General features: G+C 38.2%; 1 protein-coding gene and 1 long non-coding RNA gene across 4 annotated transcripts in view; one reads left to right on the top strand and one right to left on the bottom strand.

The window, feature by feature from the left end:
• The window catches only part of RBMS3 (RNA binding motif single stranded interacting protein 3), a 676,668-nt gene that overhangs the window by 31,565 nt on the left and 620,052 nt on the right, over positions 1-25,051 (bottom strand). For 2 of the 3 annotated variants that reach the window (XM_029940376.1, XM_029940379.1), the window contains 2 exons: positions 19,001-19,111; positions 11,441-11,488 (listed from right to left, as the gene is read on the bottom strand). In XM_029940376.1, coding sequence (XP_029796236.1) covers positions 11,441-11,488; positions 19,001-19,111 — 159 coding nt within the window. The remainder of the gene's footprint in view (positions 1-11,440; positions 11,489-19,000; positions 19,112-25,051) is intronic. The other variant, XM_029940377.1, reaches the window with a different exon arrangement.
• Positions 14,202-19,194, top strand: LOC115292353. The gene is made up of 2 exons (XR_003908944.1): positions 14,202-14,283; positions 18,794-19,194. It is a non-coding gene; the product is annotated as an uncharacterized LOC115292353 (long non-coding RNA).

The following is a 25,051-nucleotide window of genomic DNA, read 5'->3' as shown; positions in this document are numbered from 1 at the left end:
CTCAGAAATTCTATACCACTTTTATCAAAAATACGTTTCCTTCAGTTCCACCATAAATTCCAGTGTTGATAGACAATGAATAGAAGCGGAGTCTATCATTACATTGTCTTACATTACATGTCTTCTTGGCCTATAAAATAGCTCCCCAATATTATATATATTGAAAGATAGTGCTATTAAAATTTTAGCAAATGATACAGATTTAAATTTTTTTTCTTAATATTTATTTACTTTTGAGAGAGACAGAGACAGAGTGTGAGCCAGGGAGGGGCAGAGAGAGAGGGAGACACAGAATCTGAAGCAGGCTCCAGGCTCTGAGCTGTCAGCACAGAGTCCGACACTGGGCTTGAACTTACAAACTGTGAGATCATGACCTGAGCTGAAGTCAGACACCCGACTGACTGAGCCACCCAGACGCCCTACAAATGATACAAGTTTTAAAGCAACATTTCGAAGAGTTTAGAAAAAAATCTAAAACTTATATGATAATCATTCAACGCCCTCTCTTTTAGCTCAAAGAGGACTCAAAATCTTAATGGTTGTCCAATTCGGTCACTTTTTCACTTTACATTATAAATATTATTTTTTCATGATGTTAATTAAAAAGTTTTAAATTTTATTTATTGTAATATTCAACTAATAATATTATAATAGTTTAGATAATAGAGAAGATAGATAATAAACTTTAATATTTCTTCTTTGTTAGATGTTGGGTTTGGAATCTCTGTTTTAAAACAGCTTTGGTTCAGTCTCTTATGGCAAATGTGAGGGTAGCGATGCTTCAAGAAGTCTGACACACTTCTCTGAATGCAGGGGAAGGGAGAGGAAAGGAAGCCTCAGTTACTTAGTACCTATTATGAGTCAGGCACGAAGTGGGCGCTTTTAGCTACGTCATCTCCATTAATCCTCAGACAAGTATACAGTGAGAGGAGTGAATGCACTGTCTGTACTTAAGCAGAGGAAGAGTTAAGTTTCAGAAAATTTAAGTAGCTGTTGTTGTGAAATAATTACTAAATAACTGGACTAGGAATCGCCTCCACCTTCTTGGTTCTGAAAGCCATTTCTAATTATCATGCCACAGTTTTTCCTATGCAGAGTTGCACGCATGTGAATGAATGAAAGCAATGCCTCCTGGCCAATTTTTAGATCAGATCAATATATAATCACATTCATCTTTCATTTTATCTTGCACACAAACTTGCCGGAGCCCATTAGTATTTTTTTTTTTACCATAAAATGTAGAGCTTTTGTATTTCCAAGTCAAACCTGTGAAGGGTTTAAATAATTAAGCACTATATTAAAAAGCACAATTAACACACCAGAAAAATCAATGAAGAGTTGAGAGCAATCAAGAGAACATGCTTTGGGTGCCTCAGTGGCTCAGACAGGCGTCCAACTTCGGCTCAGGTCATGATCTCGTGGTTCCGGAGCTCGAACCCTGCGTCGGGCTCTGGGCTGACAGCTCAGAGCCTGGAGCCTGCTTCAGATTCTGTCTGTCTGTCTGTCTCCACCCCTACCCTGTTTGTGCTCTCTCTCGCGCTCTCAAAAATAAACATTAAAAAAAGAGAGAGAACATGCCACAGGGAACACTTGCAATGTACTGCATCTGATTCGAACCACTCTGATGGCTAAGGTTAAAGGGAAGTAGATGACGTCATGCGTCTTAGAACGTCAGTTAAAAAGAAGGCTATCTGTTCATCGGGAGAGAGATGCTTGCTTGCCGAGGCCCTGAACTCCAGCAGCAGTTCATCATGTGCTGCTTTATATAAGGAATATTTGGTAAAATAATGGACAATTACTCCCACTGTAGCGTCTCCAGAAAGCTAGTGATGTTAAGTGTCTGTGTCATGTGTCACCCCTCTAAGAAGGAAGAGGTTAAACATTACATTCTAACTCTGAGAAGCATTTCTATAGGGATGTGCAATCACACGGTTCAGGTATTTTGCTTTCTGATAAACTAATTTAACACCGAGTCTAGAGAAATGTCAGCATGTCTTTCAGGCGGTGTCTCTCCAGTATCAGATGTCTCAAGCCCGCCTCTGGCAAGTGTTGAATCACAGTCGATTCAGGGCCGAACTCCCTGGCAGGAGCCTCCCGTGCCCACTTCGTGCTGTTGACTAAAAAGGGAACCATGTGCTCTCAGTACCAGATGTGCTGGTTCCTGAACACGCAATTAGCTTCCTTTAAAATCGATCCTTGTCTTGCAAATGCTATCCTCCTCTGCTGCCATCACAGAAGCACTGTGTACAGAAGTACTGATTGGAGTACTAAGTGATACTGCACGCTGCTGCTGGGGTGTGCATGAGCCCGTCGCCGCTACACACGGCGGACCCTGCTGCAGGAGATGGCATTTGGGATTCCGCCTTTGCATGTCCCGTGTGTGCTGCCTCACCGAGCGGAATGTCTCTGACCCCACCACAGAAGGGCAGTCCTCCCTCCGGCCCTCCCACGCCTGCCCTACGCAGTGTGAAATCTTCACATAAAACCAGGAAAGCATCCCTTCACTGTGGGTGCAAAGCGGAATCCCACACTCAGGGAAGAAATGGAGACGGGAGAGCTAGCTAGTACTGACAGTTCAAGAATGACTTCAGTGGACACCCATCAACCACAGCAGCCACGAGAATCCCAGCCTAGCTGGTGCGACAGAGATGCAAAGTACGTTTTTTACTACAAATCCGTTGGGATGACATATCTCTTACCTTCTCTATAAATTTCTGGAAGCATAGCATTCTAAGGCTGACAAGAGAATATTAAACAGGATATATATTTAATTTTCCTGTTTGAGAATCTTCCATTGCTGGTACAAATAAGTCCCAGGAAACCAATATATGATGAGTATGTGAAAAATATAAAAGGTATTTAGAGTTTTAACACCTCAGTACCACAAATGATTATGCTGTACACACTAAAGTATTAAGAAATGACTCTTTTAGTCTTTATCTTAATTGCTCCTACCTCTGCCTTTCTGAAGTTTCATATGCCTTTCATGAAACAAAAAAACAACACAAAAAATGGAAATTTTAAAACGAAATGTACTTCGTGCTTATTGTGATGTCAGTAATAGCATTTAATTTGGAATACTTACAAAAACAAAATGATCAGAGTGGGGCTGGGCAAACTACATTGTCCACAGGCCAAATACAGCTTATTTCCTGTTTTATAAATAAAGCTTTATTGGGATATAGCCATGCTCATCCATTTACACATAGTCTGTGGCTGTTTCCACCCTTAAGGCAGAGTAGTTATGATACACTGTATGGCCATCGGAGCCTAAAATATTTATATTATGGACCTTTATAGAAAAAAATTCTTGTTGGATTAGAAAATAAGGCATAAAATTTCGCATCCTTCTACCCCAACCCCCTCCATACCTCCTCCCAAACTGGGTTAAATTAGTGATGTTTACACAATAGTTTATTTGCTTAAGCTCCCTTTAGCTAGCAGTTGTTTGAATAAAGCAATCAAAATGGTGGCCCCACAGGAAATGTCTTTAAGGCTTTATGTTTGTAACGTAGTGAGCAATATAAATGCACTAGCAGGAATATAGTGACCACATGCACATGCCTGTTTGTCAATTACTCAACCAAAATATGTTCTGCACACTGCTTTTATGGTATGTGTGGCACGCTGTGCTATATGACAAGTCTTTACAACTCTGGGGTCTGTTGTTAGATTCTTTGTTCTTTGAAGGCAATGGGTACATTTTTATTATGCCCTCTAGCCTTGGTTCCGTGTAGCACTATAGGAGCTCAGTAAATATTAGTTGAACAGACGAATAATAAGTAGAACAAAGTCTTCCTTATTAGAATTTATCGAAAAGAAACAACCAATTAGTACATTTAAACAAATGCAATTTTGTAATTAAAATAGATATGCAATATTTGAGCAAAGAAATGAAACTGATTTTCATGCATGGCTTGTAGGAACACATAACTCTGTCTCAGGTCTTTTACAGTAAATACAATTTAACGGCTAATTGTTGCTAATTGGAGGTACTAATGGACCTAATTTTTAATTAAGAGATGGAAATCATTTGTAATTAGCTCATGGTATCCATGAAAACAAATTTTGTTTAGAGCTTGGAAAATGGTTTTGTTTTCTGAAAGGGCTCAACATGCCCCTAATTATGGGCTAGTTTTATTAAGTGATTCCCACCCCCCAATGATAACAATAAAATAAAAAAAAAATTAAAATGATTTTCCCCCCAAGAAGAGGCAGTATATAGATAGGCTTCAACCAAATCTTTGGGAGAAAGCATCACCCATTTCAAACTAATGAGGCTTTCCAATGCAAACTGATGGGCTGGCGAAACTGATGTGCATCTAAATTGCACACTGTTTTAATGGTGAATCTGGCCTTAATCTGGGCAAGTATCCCTGGGAAGGACTTCATTCATTTAAAAAAATTTGTTTATTTATTCTTGAGAGATACAGAGAGACAGAGCACCAGCAGGAGAGGGGCTGAGCGAATCTGAAGCAGGCTCCAGGCTCTGAGCTGTCAGTACAAAGCCTGACTTGGGGCTCGAACTCACAAACGATGAGATCATGACCTGAGCCTAAGTTGGACACCTAACCGACTCAGCCACCCAGGGCACCCTGGAAAGGACTTCATTCTTAGAGCATGACTCCATGGCCAGAAACCTGACTCTTAAGAAATTCATATTTGATCACACTGAGTGTAATTAATACTGTAATTTACACATGCTTTTTCTGTGAAACCTCATTGTGAACTTGTCTTGACTATTTTCCACCTATTTTAGCTGGGCTCTAGAAAAGATATGGCAGAAAATGAATATATGTTTCAGAATGGATGGATTTTTATCAATGCATTTTTGGCTTCTATTTTTTCATTTTTCCCAAACACAAGTTCAAATTCTCAACTCTAAGGTTTTTAGAAAAGAAGAATGAAGGGGCACCTGGGTGGCTCAGTCGGTTAAATGTCCAACTCTTTATTGCGGCTCAGGTTATGATCTCTTGGTTCCTGAGTTAGAGCCCCACGTGGGGCTCTGTGCTGACAACATGCAGCCTGCTTGGGATTCTCTCTCTCTTTGCCCTTCCCCTGCTCGCTCTCTATCTCTCTAACTCAAAAATAAATACACATAAAAATTAAAGAAAAAAGAAAAGAAGAATGGATTTTGGTTCTACTTCACTTCCATAGTAGTCTTTTGCTTGATTTCTTAATGATCTCCTTCAGAAAAATTCAGATCAGAGCAACTGGGACAGAAATTTGACAACAAATTATCTGGAGTTTTCCTATGTTCTTCCTAAAATCCAATAGTGCCTAGAAAAAAAAATAATGTTTTACTCTCCATTTATTTTTAATTCGAATTTGGCTTAAAAAGTTACAACCATTACGGAAAAGAAACACTACAAAAAGAATAGACTCCTGTGATTCTGTGTGAAAATATGCAGGGTAGTTCTAGCCTTTGGTCTAGTCTTTGGTCCTTGAAATGAGCTCAACAACGTGTAGCAGAGACTTGGACATCACCACTCTTGCCATACATTTTTCCTTAATGTATTCACAGGGTGCCTGGGTGGCTCAGTCGGTTATGTATTCAACTCAGTTGGTCATGGTGTCATGGTTGGTGAGTTTGAGCCCTGCGTTGGGCTTTGCACTGGCAGTGTGGAGCCTACTCGAGATTCTCTCTCTCAAAATAGATAAACTTTTAAAAGTGTATTCACATTTTAACTATTTACCTTAAAATTTTCCTAAGCAAAGTATCCCGTAAGCTTGATGAACTTATTCTACGCTATTCAAATTCATATTGAAGTAACTATACAGCTGCTGGAGTAAAAATATCAAGTTTGAGTCCCTGAACTCCTAAAATCATGTGACGTATCATGGTGATACACAAATCATGCCATGAAAATCATTGATCCAATACACCCCTCTGCCTTTAATTAGGTCTGTATCCCCAGTGTTTTGGAAAGAATTTCATTCTTCAAAATTCCGAGGGGCAAAGTCAATAAGGTCTTGTAATATGTTCCAGAAATATGCTCTATCAGTTCTATCAGGGATGGGCTCACACCTTAGTAGTGTCAAAAAACAAACAAAAAACAAAAAGAAATCAGGCATACAAAACTACCCACATCAATAGTGGCTGAAACTGTTTACACAAATGAACCGTTCTTACAGTTTCATTTCTTTACCTCTTGTCACCTTCACCTCGTTTCCACCTTTTGGCCACTTGCTCTCAAGACCTTGACTTGGCCAAGAATCAGTTCATTATCTGCAATCTTAAATCCATCTTCCTGTTTCTCCCTCTCTCCCACCCCATACTGCCTTCTTTTCTCTTTCTATTGATCTGGAAACCGTGGTTTGTCACTCAATCACCCTCTTGCCAATACTGTCAGCACATACTAGCCTTTTCCTCACTGCAGTTAGTAAAACCTTAGCCCTGGATTAATCCACCTGTCTGCCTTCTTGGCTACCAATCACTACAGAGGAAAATCAAACATCCTCACAGACCAGCATCCATAATCTTTAGCTTCTAATGGACTCCCAGTACTGCTCCTCAAATTTTCTATGTTTTGGTAGTTGGCTTTGTTACTCCACAGTTTTCCAAGCCTCTCTTCTCCTTAGATCCCTTCCCATGCCATTTCCTACCTGCTCTCAGAAGATGTCACTTACTACTTCACATACAAATAGTATTTGTCTTATAAAAAGTCATTTGATTTCCTATTCTTACTTTTACAGACTTATAGGCACAAACACTGTCCCTTCCTCCTGCCTTCCCATGTTCCCACAAGAGATGTCTGCCTTCCTCAGTGACCTAGTTCTATCACTCATGCCCTTTATGAATTACATTCTCCGACTGTAGAATGCTTTCCTGGCTTCTTTCTGTCATGACCAAATAGTTCCCATCTAAAAACATCTAAGAAAATCAGTACATCAATCAATTCCATTCTCCATTTGTTTTATTTTCTCTACTCTTTTTCAAAGCCAAATCTGTTGTTTCTGGCACTTGCTACATCTCCTTCCTTTTCACTATCTCTGCCCTTCCCCTTACCACTGCCCCATCAAACTGACTAGTGCCCTCTATGGAATTAAATCCAATGACTTCTCTTAAGGACTTACTTACTGCACAGTCCTCTCTTGAAAAACTTTCTTGCTTTGGATTCATTTGCACCTTTAAAACCTTGGTTTTCCTTCTGTGTCTGAAGTTGTCTTTCACAATCTTTATTCTAGACTCCATTTCCTGCCCATTTTGTATTGTCAAGGATCTGCCGACTTCTCTTCATTCTGAGCACATTCTCTGGGTGACAGGACTTAATTCCTTGGTGATAACTTGAAAAATCAACTCTAGCTAAGAGCTGTCTTCTAAGCTCCAGACACACATATCCAAGTATTTATTGATTATTTCCATTTGGATGCCTCATGGACTTCTCAAGGTCAACATGTACCATACTGAACTTGGCCTCTTTCCTGCAAAGCTTGATCATCTGTCCCCTGGTTCAGGTCTCAGGAAATGATACCTCAGGCCACTGAGTTTCCAAGACCTTAAGGAACTGCCTCAACTCTTCTCTATCCTTCTATTCTGACAGCCAGTCAGTTGGTATGTCACAAGTTTGTTAACAATCCATTCTCATTTTCACAGCGTGAGCACATGCTAACTTCATTTCATTCTTGAGTTCTTGACTTCTGGTCCCCTTTTCTAGTTTTGTGTCTCTTCAATGCATTCACCACACTGTATCCAGGTGGTCATATCAACCTCCAACTTAAAACCTTTTAGTGTTTATTGCCATCAGGATACAGCTCAAGTAGCCATATCTGTTGATTTTGCTCCCATCTTATTTCTCCAGGCTTATTTTCTCTATTCCTCCTCTCTTGGCCCCATTGGACCATCTATAGTTCCCTGAATTTGCCATACCCTGCTAACCATGAGCTTTTGTATTATGCTGCCCCCTTGGCCTGAAACTCCCTTCCAACTTAGTTGGATAATCCCCATGTATCTTTCTGTCTCCAGTTAGAGGTTTTTACTCCTTTTCCTGACTTCTCTACTGTATGTTGACTTTTTTCTTTGTGCCACCATGGCACCTTGTAACAAGAATGATTAATATAGTTTTTTTAATATCCTTATTTTTATTTTTTAATGTTTATTTATTTTTGAAAGAGAGAGAGACAGAGCAGGAGCAAGGAAGGGGCAGAGAGAGAGAGGGAGACACAGAATCTGAGGCAGGCTCCAGGCTCCGAGCTGTCAGCTGAAGTTGGCCACTCAACTGACTGAGCCACCCAGGTGCCCCAAGAATCATTAACATAGTTGTTGCTAATAATATTATTATTCTTGAATAATAATGCTATTATATTATATTATATTATAAGAAAATATATAAGATAATATATAATAACATAATATTATATAATATTATATAAGAATACATATTATTTTTATATAGTAGGCCATATATATAATAAAAATAACTTATTTTATGCCAGGATCTGTTCTAAGTGGGCTATGTATCTTAACACCTCTAATGTTCACAGCAACCTTGTGAAGTAATTATTATTATTTCTTCAGGTAAATATGATAAGCCACAAAGAGGTAATTTTCACAAGGTTCTACAACTAGTGACATAAGTAGATTTTTAACTCAGGCACCTTATTGGAGAATTTACAAACGCCATCACATATTTGTCTCTATAGAAACAATTTTGACACTGTGTTGTAATCACCTGTTTGTACTTAAATTCCTAATTCAACCCGAGGTTCTTAGAAGGAGGTTGTATTGCTAGCCCCTACCATAATCGTGCCATATAATATGCTCCTAATAAATATTATTTGAATAAATAAAAGAACAAGATGACCTGTGACTTAAGAAGAGTTCTTGCCTAAAATCAGAGTTGCCCTGACCTAGACTCAGTGTCTGTATTTCATTCCAAGAATGCCAGGTGACTGGCTGCCATCTAGTCACCCTACACATTTTGGTCTCCAAGAGTTTAAGTCCCTTGTCCTGTTCCCTTCACGTGCCTCTCCCAGTCTTGTTCAGCTGCTAAAGTCCTATTCATTCCTCCCAGTCCAGCTCAGAATTCACCTTATTCCTGACCTTCTTTTTTGATTCTAGACTTTGGTTCCTTCATACTTTACACACTTAAACATCATAAACAATGACAACAACCATAACGGCAATATTAAATTAGACCATGGTATTTTTTTTTTTTTACCATTGGTCCATTTTATATGCATCTTTGTATCCAAGTACTTGGTTGTAGTGCCTAGCACTCAGAAGGCGTTCAAAAAATGTTTGATATTAGGTTGATTGAATGATGTTAGGTTGGGTTACGTCTCTGGAGATTACCAAGCAGACATTTTGAACTCAGATACATTATAGCAGTTTAGTCAGCTCTGGCACCGGCAAAGAACTGATTATGATTTGAGTTGTTCAATATGGGCATATTGGGAGACATGAGAAGAAATTGTTACAACATCTTTGCCTGTTTTATGTTCCTGATTTGGTCAAGGGTTGGACTATTTTTCAAAAGTCATTCAAGCTGTGCCCACCAGATAACTGACCAACTTTTGGAAGGTAAGTCTATTTTCATTTATCTGTAGACCAAAGATGCTAAAGATAAAGTTTGTGCAAACTGATAAAATATCAAGCCACTGCTCCAAACTTATAAGGGGGAAATGACTGAAACACTCCCCGCCCGCCATGTTATTTTTTCCCATTACTTCTATGTTAGTCACTTCACAAAGGAAGGGTCATGAGATGTCATCACTTTTTTTTATTCTAATAATATTATATTTGGCTTTTCTAACTACTCTGTTCTAACTATTGTCTTTTTGTTCCTTAGGCACACACAAAATTGCCAGAATACGTTTCTTCAAGCACTACTTTGACCAAGTTTTTTCTCTGCTGAAGAATATGCAGTGGTACTTGTCTATGGAGTTAGGGGGGAGCTCCAAGCAGTCAGGTGTCCTGCCTCCATTGATTTGTGTAAGAGCCCGACCAATGGCTGATATTTAGGAAGGGCTCTTGATGTTTCCTTTCCATTGTAGTTCATTTAGTTCTTGAAAGTGAAATCAGGAAACCGAATTGAAGGAACATTCCGATTTGTGTCTTTCGCTATGATGAATATTGGTGAATTATCAAGATTGGAAGCCACATGTTAAATAAAGTAAAGGCTGTATGCACTAAACAAAGTATCTTCCCAGAGATCCCATATCCTAAACAAAATAAGCACGTTAAGATATGACAGGTAATACACTTTGGGAAAGAAAAGTGATATTTTAATTAATGACAATTTGTAGAGATCTTCAAGAGAACCGAGTGAGTGACTTCACAGCCAAAAGCTAACTCATTATTTCTCCATTGAACTTCTAAGTGAGTATTCAGCCATGAGCATAATTAAACAAGTCCATGAGACACGAGAAACGGATTACCCTTCAGATGCTGGGTCAGGCAGACCAGGTGGTCAAGAACACAGTGTTCTCTTCTTGGAAAACCACTGTTCAGTTGCCAGACTGCACTGCCCCTTGGGCTCTTTCATTCTATTTCTGGCCTTTGTCTCTTGCTCTGTCACACCAATGCTCTTCTTGGTTTAGATTTTATGTCCTCATCGTCTAATACATCAAAGGATCAAAGAGTTCAAAGCTCCTCAGGCTGCCAGTATTTTATTTAGTTAAAAAAAATCAACAAAAATGAAAAATTGTGCCCCTTTTCCTCTTTGCAAGAAACCAAAATTCAAAATTGAGCTGGAGCACAGAGGAGGGTCTGTGCAGTTCAAAATAAAAACCGACCTCTTCATATACACATACCCCCTTACAAACTGCACCACTGAATTTTATGAAACAATGTAAATATTGCTAATTAATATCCTCTAGATGCTAATGCATTCTCAAATCAACCTCTGCCACTTTGTTGTACAAATGGAACACTGGCATGTTCTCTTTCAATACCTAAAATACCATTTTTGGAACAAATTTGAACTTTTGATTCATTCAACAAACAATTATATCAAGCACCTACTATGTGTCAGACACTATGCTGGGTGCTGAGCAAGCAAAATGGAATGACTTTCTGATTTCAGCAGAATTCTGGTCTCTAAAGCAGTGCTTCTCAAACTATTTTTTATTAATCTGGGCCCTCTTCTCCTCCTCCCACTTCCCAGAAACTCTGACGATCCCTTCTAACACTAATCACTGATACACAGAACATAGACTCTATTTTCTGTGTATTCTTCCCAGACCAAATATCTCTGAGGCTTTACTTTTCATTTCAAAAGCAACATACTTGTTTTCCGTATACAAAACTGGGTTGGAATAGTAAAGATCCTTTTTTTTGAACCATATCAGCTACCCCGCTCTCAATCCCAGGGCTGAAATTCAAATTCCCTGTACCCAGCCCTATTGAGAATCACTGCTTTAAAGAGTTTTGGAGAAAACCAGGCAACCTCCATCTTTCCCCTCCAATCCAATCTTAAAGGAATTAGAATTTTCCTACCTGACACAACAGCTGGTGGAGTATCATAATCCTGTCTTGGGACTGAATCTTTGAATGAAAAGAGCATGAGAAAGAATGCAATGAAGTACAAAAGAAAATAAAATAGAATCTTAGTTCTAAAACGTGGAAGCACCCATTGTGTGTCACATGATTGCCTAAGCCCCCTGCCTTCAAACACTCAAGGGACTATGATCCCTACTTCATAGTTGATACAATGGTCCCCAGTATTGCCACATGGTACCATTGTTAGGCCCCACTGTGACCTGCCAGGGCAGTATGTGCTATCCTAGAAGGCTGTCAGCTTCCTCAATCTGTCACATGTGGGCCCCTCCCTTGGGAAATCCATGTGAAATTTTTACCCTCTCTGGTAACGCTCTACAAGGCAGCCCATCCGGAAGGGGCCCAGAGCACAATATGATGTGAAGTTCTGGAGAACAAAAGAAAGAACCAAAAATTTAAAAGAGATAAATGAAAACTTTGTATATTCCCACACTCTATGGAGACAGATGCAGTTGAGACTAGAATTTCATTAGTAGTCACTCAGCTCTGGCTCTGATCTCAGTGGCTCTTGGACAAGGCCAAGGAGCTGTGTGTGCTGGGATTGTGAGAGCAGAGATAAATAGAACAGAATCCATTCGACAGATGATTGCTGTCTTTTTCCAAAGTGTTGGAAGTGGCAAAGAGTAGGGAACGGTTAATTTAAACTACATTGCATCCATTTCAAACTTTCAGATTATAAGAAACCAAATATATCTGTTTATTTGAAGATTTAACTCTGGTTTAATACAATTCCTTTAACCGAGGATCTTAAAAAGGTAAGTGGGACATGGCTTATGGCCCAAGGGCCCCCTCTTCTAAAAATAAAAAGTTCTACTCTAGCCCCAACTCCCCCTAGAGAGGTAAACTGTGTAGAAGGGACCAGATATTGCTCATATTCAAATAAACTGCTAAAACATGATTAAATAAATGCTCTTGCATTTTTTAATTTGCAATTCTATTTGCATGACCAGCACTTATTACATTTTTAAAAACTAAAACATCAAACTTCAATTTCCTATCTTTCTCCATTTAATCTCCTTGCCACAAAAGGATGATGTTAAGCCCTTTCTCAAAAGCAAATGGCATGCGAGAAGACAGAATAAAACTTGGACCTTGCAAGGCTCTTTGGACCAGCAAAATCCAACATGGATCAAAGATTCAAATGCAAATAAGCCTTGGGCATGAGTTATTTTGTGTCTCAAAATTGGTATGTGAATGTGAGTTGATAATAATCCCCAAATAAGAAGAATCATTTTTAAAGGGACTTCAAATATTTTATTCATGGTGGTAGTATTTCCTAGTTTCTTTTAAAAAACTGTAATCACACACTACTCTTACATCCTAAAAAAAAAAAAAAAGGTGATTTAAAGACCACATCATTAGTCATTTCCCAAGAATATATTTGTAACATTTAAAAATAAATCATAAAAATAAATCATGCTCATTGTTGAATACTTGGAGAATGTAGAAAAGTGAAATGATTAAAATAGAAATTGTCTCTAATCCCATCACCCGGAAATAGCCACACTTATTTTGTATTTCTTATAGCCTTATTTCATAAATTTTTTTTCATAGTTGATACTACATTCCACACGTGCAAATTTTCATCCTGCTCTTTTGATTTAAGGTTATAAATAATCCTTTTCATATTTTAAACTCCTATAACTTCATGCTGCCTCACATTCTGGTTCATGGATGGGTTATGATTTATTTAATCATTCTACTTTAGTAGATATTATAAAGAACACTGGGCCAGACATTTCTGAAGTCTAAAGACTTTTCTGTTACTTTAGAATATTTCCATAGAATAGCTTCTCAGAACTGTAACTGTGTGGTGAGTTGGCAGAACTGTTTTAAGGTGTCTTAACTGCTCCCTTGCTATTCAACTGACACTTTCATAAGTTTAGATTTCTATCATCACACCATCAGTGACTGAGAATGTCCATTTCCTCACACCGTCATCAGCAATATGTTTTACCTTGGTAAAACCCATTTAATGTGTGTGTGTGTGTGTGTCCATTAACTTACTGTTTCTTTACTATTTTCTCATATGCTTTTTGGCATCACGTGTCTTCCTTTATTACCTATTTGTGCATGTTATTTGGCATTTTATCTATTGGGGCTTTTGTATTCTGTTGCTAATGTATTAGAATTCAGAATATATATTTTTTAAGACAGTAAAAGCAAATTTATTTATTTGGAAATAAACTTTCACAGCATTTGACTTTTACTTAATGCCTTATTGTTTCTAAGACTACCATCAAAGTTCATCTATCATACACTAAGGCTAACAAAGTTTTAAAAACCACTTCCTTTTATCGATATTTTCTTTCTTGTAATTGACCATATTTTAACTAATTGATACTTTCCTGGCAAGTATGCTCACTACCACTTATGAATTTATAATACTAGTTCCTAATTCTGAGCCCACTTAATGCCACATGTTGCTTTTTATCACTGTCAGCCTTAATGCTCATGTTCATAGCTACCATTTGAAGAAAGACCATCTCTAAGCAAAATGAATAATTCAGGATTTTCACCTGAGACCATTAGAATTTGACAGCAGTAAAAATGAAATGGGGTGACTGAAAAATGTAGAGAACTGTGGTGAATAATGGACTACAATTAGAAGATTATCTTTGTTGTGGCTACGGTGACACCATGGGAAACCAGTGACGTCACATTTGGAGAAAACAAACAGAACTGCAGATAAGGAGCCTGCATAACAAAAACTTTTTATTTCTTGGAACAGATTCTGGTGACATTGTAAGCCACTGGTGACCACCAACTGAACAAATGAAAAGGTGATAAGAAACTTGTAAAACAAGACTGTCATGCAATGTGGAGGTTCTCATAACACAGTGAAATTCCCAGTGGTTTCTGCTAAAGCTAATGATAGAGTGATAAGAAATTATGGATAACAGTGCTTTGGTTCTATAGAGGGAATCCTGTGACAAAAAAATAAACAAAAGCGGAAGAACTAGAAAATTCTTCAAGGTCAGCAGAGTCCTGGGATGAAAGTTGCATTGCTTGCATAAAATTCGTTTCTTTAAAGGCCTGCAGATTCTGTCCAGTTTAAAAATGGGAAGAGAGCCGTTTGAGGTGGCAAATGGTAGAGATGTTAACTAAACTACATGGTATCCATTTTAAAATTTGGGGTGATGGAGGAGCAAATATATCTAATTTTATGAAGGTAAAAAAAGAGGCTTTGGCCTAATATACTTCTTTAGCCCAGGGATCTCAGAAAGAGAAGTGGGACATGATCTACAGCCTGAGGACCCCCTTCTAGAAATGGAAATTTCTAATCTAGCTCCAACCTCCATCAACCGTGATCCCTGCCTACTTTGGATTATTCACTGGAATTCTCTCTGCTCTGCCCTTGGGACCTATCTGCTTTTGCCTTTGAGATTCCTATCTTGATCTTGAGTTATTATTGTGCTCACAGCTTGTTCTGCAGAGTTTCAGTGAGCTCAGAACACTGAGCCTCTGAAAAGTTATAGGTAGGAGAGGAACATTGGTCAGATAATTTTAGATTGACTGGTTGTGGCAGCATGGTAGAAATTGGATTGGAGCGAACAAGGGGCAATTAGGAGACTATTATAACTAATCAAATGTGGCCCAGGGTAGAGACTCTAAAATGCGGAGGAGCGGATATATTTGACAAATGTCCATGGGAAAGAATTGGTGGATCTTGAAAAGCTGCATATGGTGGTGAGGGAAAGGGAAAGTCTAGATTGAGTTCTAAGTATTGCGTTTGACTGCCTGGGTAAATGGGCACGGGGTTAGCTCTAGAAGAAATAAGGAGCAGCAACACATAAGAGGAAGAGGGTCAGTGGGAAGGAAGTTTGGGGAAACTCACGAGATTAGTTTGGGTCGTACTGACTTTGAGATGTCAGAAGGAGATTTCCATGGAGATATTTAGCAAGTTGTTGGTAAAGAGGTTAGCTTTGAGGACTCAGACTTAGGGGTCTTCAGCATAGAAGGCAGAGTTCAAAACCATGAAAGGGGGTAAGTTTGCTTGAGGGAATCATGTATGAATGAGAAGTTAAAAATGAAATCCTGGCTCAGCATCTTGTGAAAGAAAAGAAGAAGCAATGGCCAGAGACCTCAGAGGAGAATCAGGAAAACCTCAGGTAGAAGCCGCAAACTGAAAGGATTTAGAACAAACTGATCTGATATTCAAATATAGGGAAATTTCCTCTTAAAATGCAAATACTTAGCCTAATCTTAAAAAAATTGGAAGGTGAGACCACCCTGGGTCCTCATGTCCACAAAACAATAACTGTCTGGGGTTGAACAGGGGCTGCCCTCTTTACCTAAGGCTGCCAAGGTACACCCTCTCCCTATGACTGATTCCTCTAACTCAGGCAGAGGTGTGATTATCATTGCATGAAACGATCTCTAATTTAAAATACAGTCTCCGATATCGTATGTATTTCTATTGCATGACTATGTTTGTGACATGAATAAGTATAGACCAAATTTGATTATATATTTCTAGGGTTTCTTGCTTGAACTTAGTCAACTTTATTCATTCATGTAACTTAGCTGGCTTCTCTGGACTTTTGGGTTTACAACCCTGAAAGAGTTAGAGGCTAGGGAAGTAGAAACTCAAAAGAAATAAGTGATGCCAAAATGAAGCAGAGCACGCCAGAGAGTTGTACCATGGCTTTGGTGCCGTCCCTTCTGGTGACCTGGATTAAATCCCCACATTATGAAGCCACCGGAGATAGTGGGACAAGGGCGGGCGGTTTGATGAGCATCTAGTGGGTGTCGCGTTGTATTAGGTATGTTCCACATACCATCCCACGTAATCCTCACAACCCCACTGGGATGTACTTATCGTTTTCCCCCTTGGTAAAAGAGGAAATAAAAGTTCAGAGAGGTTAAGGAACCTGTCTAACCTGCATAGCTAATAAGGGGCGGAGCCGGGCTTTGAGCTCGCTTATTCCAATGCCCACTGTTCTTTCCATGACACTAACTCACCTTCCAAGCAATAGACAGAGCAATTGAAAAGATGCAGTAAGGTGGAGACATTTGATTAAAACAATCAATTAAAAAGAGAATCAATTTCAATTGAATAATATCCACTACAAATGTCAATCAAAAATTCAAATGGAAGGAATCTACAGCGGCATATCAAAGTGTAAGAGTGATAGTTTGAGATAGTTTGATGATAGTTGACAGTAAACATCAACAGAGTAATAATGTTTTCTCTCTGATTTTCCAGAGTCTTAGGGAATTTTAACTCTTGATAAAATATCTATTTACACAGTTTATGATGTACCTAAGCATGATTTGTAAGGGGGGGAAAGAATGAAATAAAAACAAAACTAGAAGCAATTTGGAGTTCAAAATAAGCCACCTGCTTAAAACTTCTGCTCTCTGAGTATTATTACTGAGTAACTTGGCTATTAATAGATGGGGAAAATTATGATCTCATACAAATGTGCTCTTGTTGAAAATGCTTAAATAATAATCATGATATATGTTATTGAATCAGCAACTATTGTAATTCTGAATCTGTTCTATATATTTTAGCTTATTTTGTAATTCTTTAAAGGATGCAATTAACGTAGCTCATATTTTTTTTCTAGTTGGCAAATTTGAACTTCAGCAAGTCAGCTGGTTTTCTTTTGATTCAAATGAGTAGGAGCTATAAAGTGTTTCTCTCTATACTTTGTGTTATAACTCACTCTTTTATCAGATCCTAGATTGTCATTCAAACACTAGATTGCATTACATCACTTGTTCAGAATGTAGGACCTTTTAAGGAGAGGCGGGCTGATATGAAATGAAATCAACAGGGCAGACATGAGAAACTTAAGTTTCTCCTAGTAAACTTGGGAATTGCTTTGTTAGTAAATGACCCAAGTGACTACAAATAACACTTACACGTTACTAAAAAAAATATCACCTTGATGAAAATTAGCTGTACGACAGTGTAGAGTTAAATGTAGTCTCAGACACGATATTTGAAAGTCTAGGTCAGAGACCTGAGAAATTATGTGAGCCAGCCCCCGCCTTCAGACAGGTTAGGTATCATCAACTACTTTTTAGAAGGTTGGCAACTGACATCTTCAAGGTAGGTACTTTGTTTATGCTAATAAAACTGACTGTCTTTATTGAAACAATGTTACTCTTTCCATTGTCACATTGTCCACTGTGTGGACTTTCTTCCTATTTAGAGCAGATTTTTGGGGCCTCAGTGCACATGTCAGAAACTTCTTACATTCCAAAAAGCCTCTGAGTCAACACATCTAGGTGACAAGCAAGCCATTGCTTTAAGGTACTATTTCCCCAATAGGGCTAGTGTACGTAGTGTACATAGATATTTGGAGATGAGGCCGGTGTGAGTGTGAAGAACCACGGAAGTGGTGACCGGAAGACATATAGGCTTAAGGTCACTGAGGCATATAGTCAGAGAGCCCCCATACATCATCATGCTCAATACTAAAGATAGAAAAATTGAGACTGGAAAAAATTATTTCCCCAAAGACAGAGTGAAAGGACGTGCTCATCCAAGGTTTACATTTAGTACTCCCAACTCCTGGTCCAGTGCTCTTTCTATAATAATTAAGCTGCTTCAGTCAGGAAAAAAAAATCTAAAAATATTTCTACATCTTTAAAAATGAAAAAAATTATCTGCACTAATGGTTGTAAAAAATAAAACCTGTTACCAATGTCTCACATGAGAGACTGGCTTTGATGATTTTCATTATTATCTAAAGCAATATTTAACAAAATTGTATTATCCGGGTTGTATTAGACATTTGTCCTCTTCACCATTTGGGGAGTTGTCTTTGAATAGATTTTTAAAAAATCAAATAAAATTTTGTTAATTACTGCAAATGCCTGGTTGCTATAAACCAAGGCTGTAATAAGCATTTTTTTATACACTTTAGATCCCTAAGGAAAATAATGGATAGTAAAAAATATCCTAACCTATTAAAAAAGATCAAGTACATTAGAATCCCTTCCTTTTTTTTAACATCATCTATCTCTACATATTCAAAACAAAGATGAAAAAAACTGGATTATGTCAGGTTCTCAATTACTTTTTATTGATTTAAACTCTGAAAGTAAATTAACAAGCTCTATGTATTAGTCATAGTCAAGGTTGGCCCCTGACTTGTGAATGACCCGGGAATGATACATAAGCATCTGGGAAAAGAAAACCAGGCTCAAACATATGATGTTACAAGTTCTAGATTTGCAGGTGTATTCATAAAGACACCTTTCCACAAACAGACATTATGCCTGGTACATTGTGTCATATGAATGAGAAGTAACTCAAATTTTAATGCAACACAGCGGAAGCTTCAGCCTTGTCAATGTGAATAAATGTGTCCCGATGCTGACTACGCATGCATGAGGCAGCTTATTTATAACGGAACCTGAGATGCCTGTTAGTCAACGGCACAGAGCCAGTTCTACTGATAAGGCCAGTGACAACAGAGAGCATTGCATCTTCTTGAAGAAGTCCCAAGAAAACAAAACAAAACCAACTCCTCGACTCACCGTTCCTGTTGTGCCCAATGAAAGATGATTCATCTGTTGTGTCAGGGGGCCCATCATGTTTGCTGGCTGCATTGACATAGGATGGTCCATTGTCGGCGTAATCACAGCACCCTACAAGCACACACAATGTCCATCTGAAAACAGGTCCCACAGAAGGAAACTTAAAAAAATAAACACCGTGAACTGTCTTGACATCAAACGTGTTTGCTTTTTAATGAAAAGGCTAAGTTCTACCATGTCCGGTTTTTACTTCCACCCGTGCCATTTTGTGCTTGTCTAAATAGATAGTACTAGCGACCTCCTTTTCCTCACATCTATGATGTGTCTAAGCTATTTATCATTTACAATTCTAATAATCAATATAGAATATTAAAAGATATCATATGTGTCCTCTTTCATTGTTGTACATACAAACTTCTCTAACTGAAAAATATTAATACTATGGAGATTATCTACTTTCCCTTGATACTGAATAAGACTTTGGCTTATGCCTTTAACCATGATTTATGTGGTTAACTATTGATCACCTCTCTACAGGGGAATGATGCTGGTCCCGATGAGTTTCTTGACTGGATCTCTTTGAAAGACAGATTAAAAGCTAATATCAATGATATAAAAATCAGACCTACTATTTTCCATGTTTTTCCTCCTAATCTCTGACCTACTTTCTTTCTATCTGTGCTTTTGAAACAAGACAGAATACTGAACTCTGTTAAACACTGGTCAAATGCAACACTGCTAAAATATTGGTGAAAAAAAAGTCAAGCTTTTCATAAGGTGTTAGGAAAGGCCTACTTATAGAATATGCTTTTTGATTTATTATAACTGTTGGGAATGCAACAAGTAATAGACATTTTTAAAACCTTCTGTTCATATATAAGTTGCACAAAGATCGTGGAACAATGGACAAACTCTTTCTTTTCTTCACCCTACTTATTCCACCTTAATTGACTAGCCTAGAGAATGAAACAATTTTTTTTTATTGAAAAGGTAAGGCTAGATAGAATCTTTGGGATTTTGAAGCTTTATTTTAAAGATGATATAGATAGAAGTTCATAGCATTACATCTCATTTAAATACCTAGTGGTAATCAAATGATTATGTATATGAATGCCATTTTTTTCCTGTAAATATTTTTCTTACTACATGACCTTCCCTCGCGCCCCCCCCCCCCCTAGAAGTGAACGTTTTGAATAAATAAAACTAGAACAGATTCATGTAGATGTCAGGATCACAGTACCCAAACTACCCATAAGCAAATGTTTCTTAGAACGTTTTGCTCAGGATGATCAACTCCTCTTGGTATTTATTATCCAAATCTAACTCCCTGACTGTATCTGTTAAGAGATCAGGCTCTCACTCATCCTTCCTTTATGAGCTTCTCTTCATTAATATGGAGGGAGAACAGAAATTGAGCTAAATACTTGGAAATGCTTGATTTTCAGAGCCAACATCGTTTACAAGGACATTTGCACTCGAGCTAGAATCAATCAGAAAAAAAATATATATGTTATTTTATAAGTCTGTAGCTTCTAAATATACATGGCTGTGCATTTTTATTGTTTTAATTCGATGCATCCATGAACTGTCATTCATCAGTATGCTTCTTGAATTAGAGACAGGATAAGGTAAGCTTTTACTTAATTTTTCTTTTTCTTCCTGCTGCCTGAATTTCTTTAAACAAAACCACCTTACTTTTTCCTTTAAAAAAAGTTGGACCTTAATTTCCAGTATTTGTTGTGCCAGACCAGCAGTAAATACTAAGAAGAACTAGATCCTTCTTAAATCACTTAGGAGTAAATGATAGAAAAACCTCAGAGCAAAGACAAGTCCTGAAGCATTTTTTTTCAAGCAAGAGTGTCATTTTCACAACATTCTAATCCTTAGCAGGTGCAAGACTTCAGTACTGTTCTTGAACTTGAAACTTAGACTACCTTCTTAGAATATTGCCCCTAGGCATTCCAGCAGCTAACCTCTCACAACCCCAGAAACCCCTCCATTGTAATCAACTTGCTTTAGCCACATAGAGGATTATTCATCCTAAATCAGAGATAAAGACCAAACTGTGTTTGGTAAAAACAACAACAACAACAACAACTTCCTTCTCCGTGCCCTAGAGGTGACCTCATTCTCCAGTGGGGCAGGAGGCAGACTTCAGTCTTTGTTTGGGAGGCAATATGCAAATGAGATATGTGAGCATATGACAAAAAAATCAAAATCCATGCATGGTAAGAACAGAAGGATTGAATCGCCTGCATTTGGAATTAATTTAGGAAAGACTGTCTGGTCTCTTTACAGAATCCTTTCTCATAAAGTGTTTGGGGACTTATTTGATTACAGATGACACAGAGTGAGTGTTGGTTCTGTGGATAAACCAGAAACTGACAATCAAAGGCAAGAGTAGGAAGGGATTTCTCATAATTTAGAATAGCAAATAGTAGCAGTAGGCATGAAGTGGAAACCAGTTAAGGGAAACATTCCTGTCCTAACTAGGCCACTTATTGCAAATAAATGAACAGTAAAATAAATAAGGATTCTTGGCAGAGGACATGTATGAACATGCATTCTTTCTCATAGTCAGTAAACATGTTCAATGAAGAAAGGATTCCCGCAAATTATTAAGAACATACATTCCTTAATAGTTTCAAGGGATGAAAAAAATTTACAATCAGTGGGTAAATTGGAAATAGTAGACAGAAACCCCCTGGAGAGACTAGACTGGGAACAGACAACTTAGAAAGTTTGAAGTACAGGTTATCCGTAATAAAGATTGGTGTTTATGAGCCACTTTGCTCATCACAGATTACACAATCTTCTCCGTGTTGTTCAGGACATTAAAAAAAAAAAAAAGAACAAGGAAGAGAGAAAGAAAAAAAGAACAAAAAAGAAACAAAAACCCCTTATGTTTTTTAAGGCAAAATCAGTGCTCCCAACCATAACTGCGCCTCATTAAATATACAGTCACATCCATTCCTATCCAATACATTTAAGTCTTAGATTGAAGAGTGTTTTGTGACACATGGTGCCAACACATTAAGAGTAATTTCATCTACTCCAAATGTATAGAGTGTGCTCTCTGACAGAGTTCACTTGGCAAATGGCAAAGCAAGAGGAAACATATTTTTCATTTTAGCATCTACGGATGTCTGGGTTTGTTCAATGCTTAAGCTGCAGAGAAAAATACTGTAACATTCTATAATTCCACTAAGAAAGCACAATGACCAAACAGCCGATGGGAATGTCGGGTCTATTTTAGCCACTGTCTCTGCAAAAACAAAGCTGTTCACACTCAAATGTGGGGCGGATCTGGTCGCCCTAGTTCTGAAATAAACAGTTTCAACAGCAGTTTGGACAAAGTCTCCAAAGATCGTTGATGTAGGGTAAACATATCTGAACGGAGGCCAGAGAAGCATCTGTGCTGTGAACCTTCTGCCAATAGTTCAAAGAAGTTTTAAGTATTGGAGAGTCCATCAGTATTTTAATTTCTCAACCAAAACACAGGATCCTTGGCAAATCCGGGAAAACATGTGCAAGCTCTCTCCCACCAGGAGTGCACATACTGTGCTATATTCGGGGCAGGACACGGAGTGCAATGAGAATTATCTGCATGGATGTACCTGTGAGTGTTAGTGTTCTAGACCAGTGACACTTCAAGTATGATCCGCGGACCACAGCAGCAGCAGACCAAGAATTGGAATTAGAATCTCTGAGCTTTTGGGTCTTGAAATCTGTGTTTCCACAAGGTTTCCAGTTGCTTCTGCTGTTCCCTGAAGTCTGAGAAATGTGCTCTTGCCTATAAACTGCTACTGCATCGGCCAGTGTCACAGATACAATGTCTTAGCTACAAACACTTGGTTTTAGTTTATTTATACTGTTACCCAATTATTTATTTTAAACCAGTCTTGTGATAGGGCATGATCATAACCATAATCACATTATATCTTGTTTAAAAATGCAGGAAGGTCAAGCACGATGACCTGACATGCCTCCATCTGACTAGCTTGGCTTACACTGTAGTGTCTCTGTTTGCCCCGTCTCTCCTACTCCATTTGAGAATCTCTCTTTACCTCAGTAAACCTTAAATTTGAAATCATAATAATGTAAAAGGTAGAAAAACTACTTGAATCATATAAGTGAAAAAAAAAAAAGAGAGATCACTCTCTTTTTCCCCTTTCCCATATCCAGATGCCTTAGGTCGAACTATCTGTGGCCCATCCTACGTTCTTTTCCTATAGTGACTTATGCAAAATGATAGGACTTTTCAATAGCACCATGGTTTAAGGTCATTTATCTTCTTTCTCATCTGTATGTTTTCTGCTTCTCTGTCAGTTTTTTTCTATTTCTAGGATAAATATGCAGTCAACTTGTGTACCCCAACCTATTTTAGCACATGTAAAATGGAGTGCAGAGAATAAAAGAGCCCTCAAGGACTGCTTAGCAACAGTAATTTCATAATGTAAATGGCATGAAGGTATATCATTTAACTTGGGGGAAAAGCTACCCAAATGCAGTGCCCTGCATTGTTGGTGTGCAATATTCCTTAAAAGAAATTTTTTAATGCTTATTTATTTTTGAGAGAGAGAGAGAGAGAGGCAGAGCATGAGTGGGGCGGGGGGGCGGTGAGCAGAAAGAGAGGGAGACACAGAATCCGAAGCAGACTCCAGGCTCCGAGCTGTCAGCACAGAGACTGATGCATGAACTCATGAATTGCGAGATCATGGCCTGAGGTGAATTTGGACACTTAACCAACTGAGCCACCCTGGCACCCCAACGTTTTTTATAGTATATGTAGAGACGTTTAATTTTTTTCATCTGTTGATGTTGACATGTTTTTGTTGTCATTGTTCCTTTTTTTTAAATTTCTTTTCTTCCTTCCTTCTTTCCTTCTTTTCTTTCTTTTCTCTTTCTTTCTTTCTTTCTTTCTTTCTTTCTTTCTTTCTTTCTTTCTTTCTTTCTTTCTTTCTTTCTTTCTTTATTTCTTTTTTCCTTCCTTCCTTCCTTCCTTCCTTCCTTCCTTCCTTCCTTCCTTCCTTCCTTCCTTCCTTCCTTCCTTCCATTTTAGAGGCAGGTGCTTGGCATGGTTTAAGAAAGCCTCTGCAGAGAGAAAACTAAAAGGGAGCAGGAAAGGCCCCCATCCTTAGAACCACTCATTACTCCTCAACTGTCTTGATAAATATCAACTGACTTGAAGGGGGCAGTCTGTCTTTTCAAACAATTATGTTTGAAACCCAAAAAGCTGTGGCAAAGCTGGTAGATATGACTTCATCTGCGAAAGTATTTGCAAATAACTTCTGGCAAATGTTAGAGGTGTGGAATAATGGTGAATAACCATGGTTAAGCCAGAAGCCACACTGTCCCTGGACCCCATTTTAGCACTGAAGTCCTTCCTTTTTGTTATTATTCACTTTCAATATTTTCCATCTAAGAGGACAAGGGTCATGTTTACACATAGAGGTTGCATGCTGTAGGTGCTCAAAACAGTTTCCATGTGTTCATGTTGTATATTAGCACCACTCATTATTCAGTTGAATTAAAAATGACTAACATTTACTAATATTTTTTATTCAGATTGTTCATACTAAAAGGCCTACATCACATCTGCCTGCTCATCAGTATCTTAGTGCTGTCTACAGTTTTAGGCATATAATGCATGCTTCATAAATAGTGGTTGGAAGAATGATATAAAAGCAAAACTCTAAATCAAAGTGTACTTAACACACTACCTTAAGATTTCTAGTCAAAATGGAGCAATCCAAAGATTTTGAGAAAACTTGTTCCCACAAGGGGTGGTTCAGTTCTAAGACGATGGTCTGCCTCACAGATATGTGTGTTTCCTAATATCATCAACCACCATGTCCTTAAAGATGAGATCTGAAATTACTCATTGTACTCTTGTTCTACCAATGCCACCGTCACATATTAATGGAAATTATTAAAATAAAAAGTATCTGTGTATGTGAATATACCAGTGGTTCTCAAGGAAGGGAAACTGCATTTTCTGGAAGGGACATTTGGCAATGTCAGGAGGCATTTTTGGTTGTTGCCTCAGGG

Source organism: Suricata suricatta, chromosome 5, assembly GCF_006229205.1.
Source record: "Suricata suricatta isolate VVHF042 chromosome 5, meerkat_22Aug2017_6uvM2_HiC, whole genome shotgun sequence".
Taxonomy (NCBI): Eukaryota; Metazoa; Chordata; class Mammalia; order Carnivora; family Herpestidae; genus Suricata; species Suricata suricatta.
This window is presented reverse-complemented; position numbering and strand designations above follow the sequence as displayed.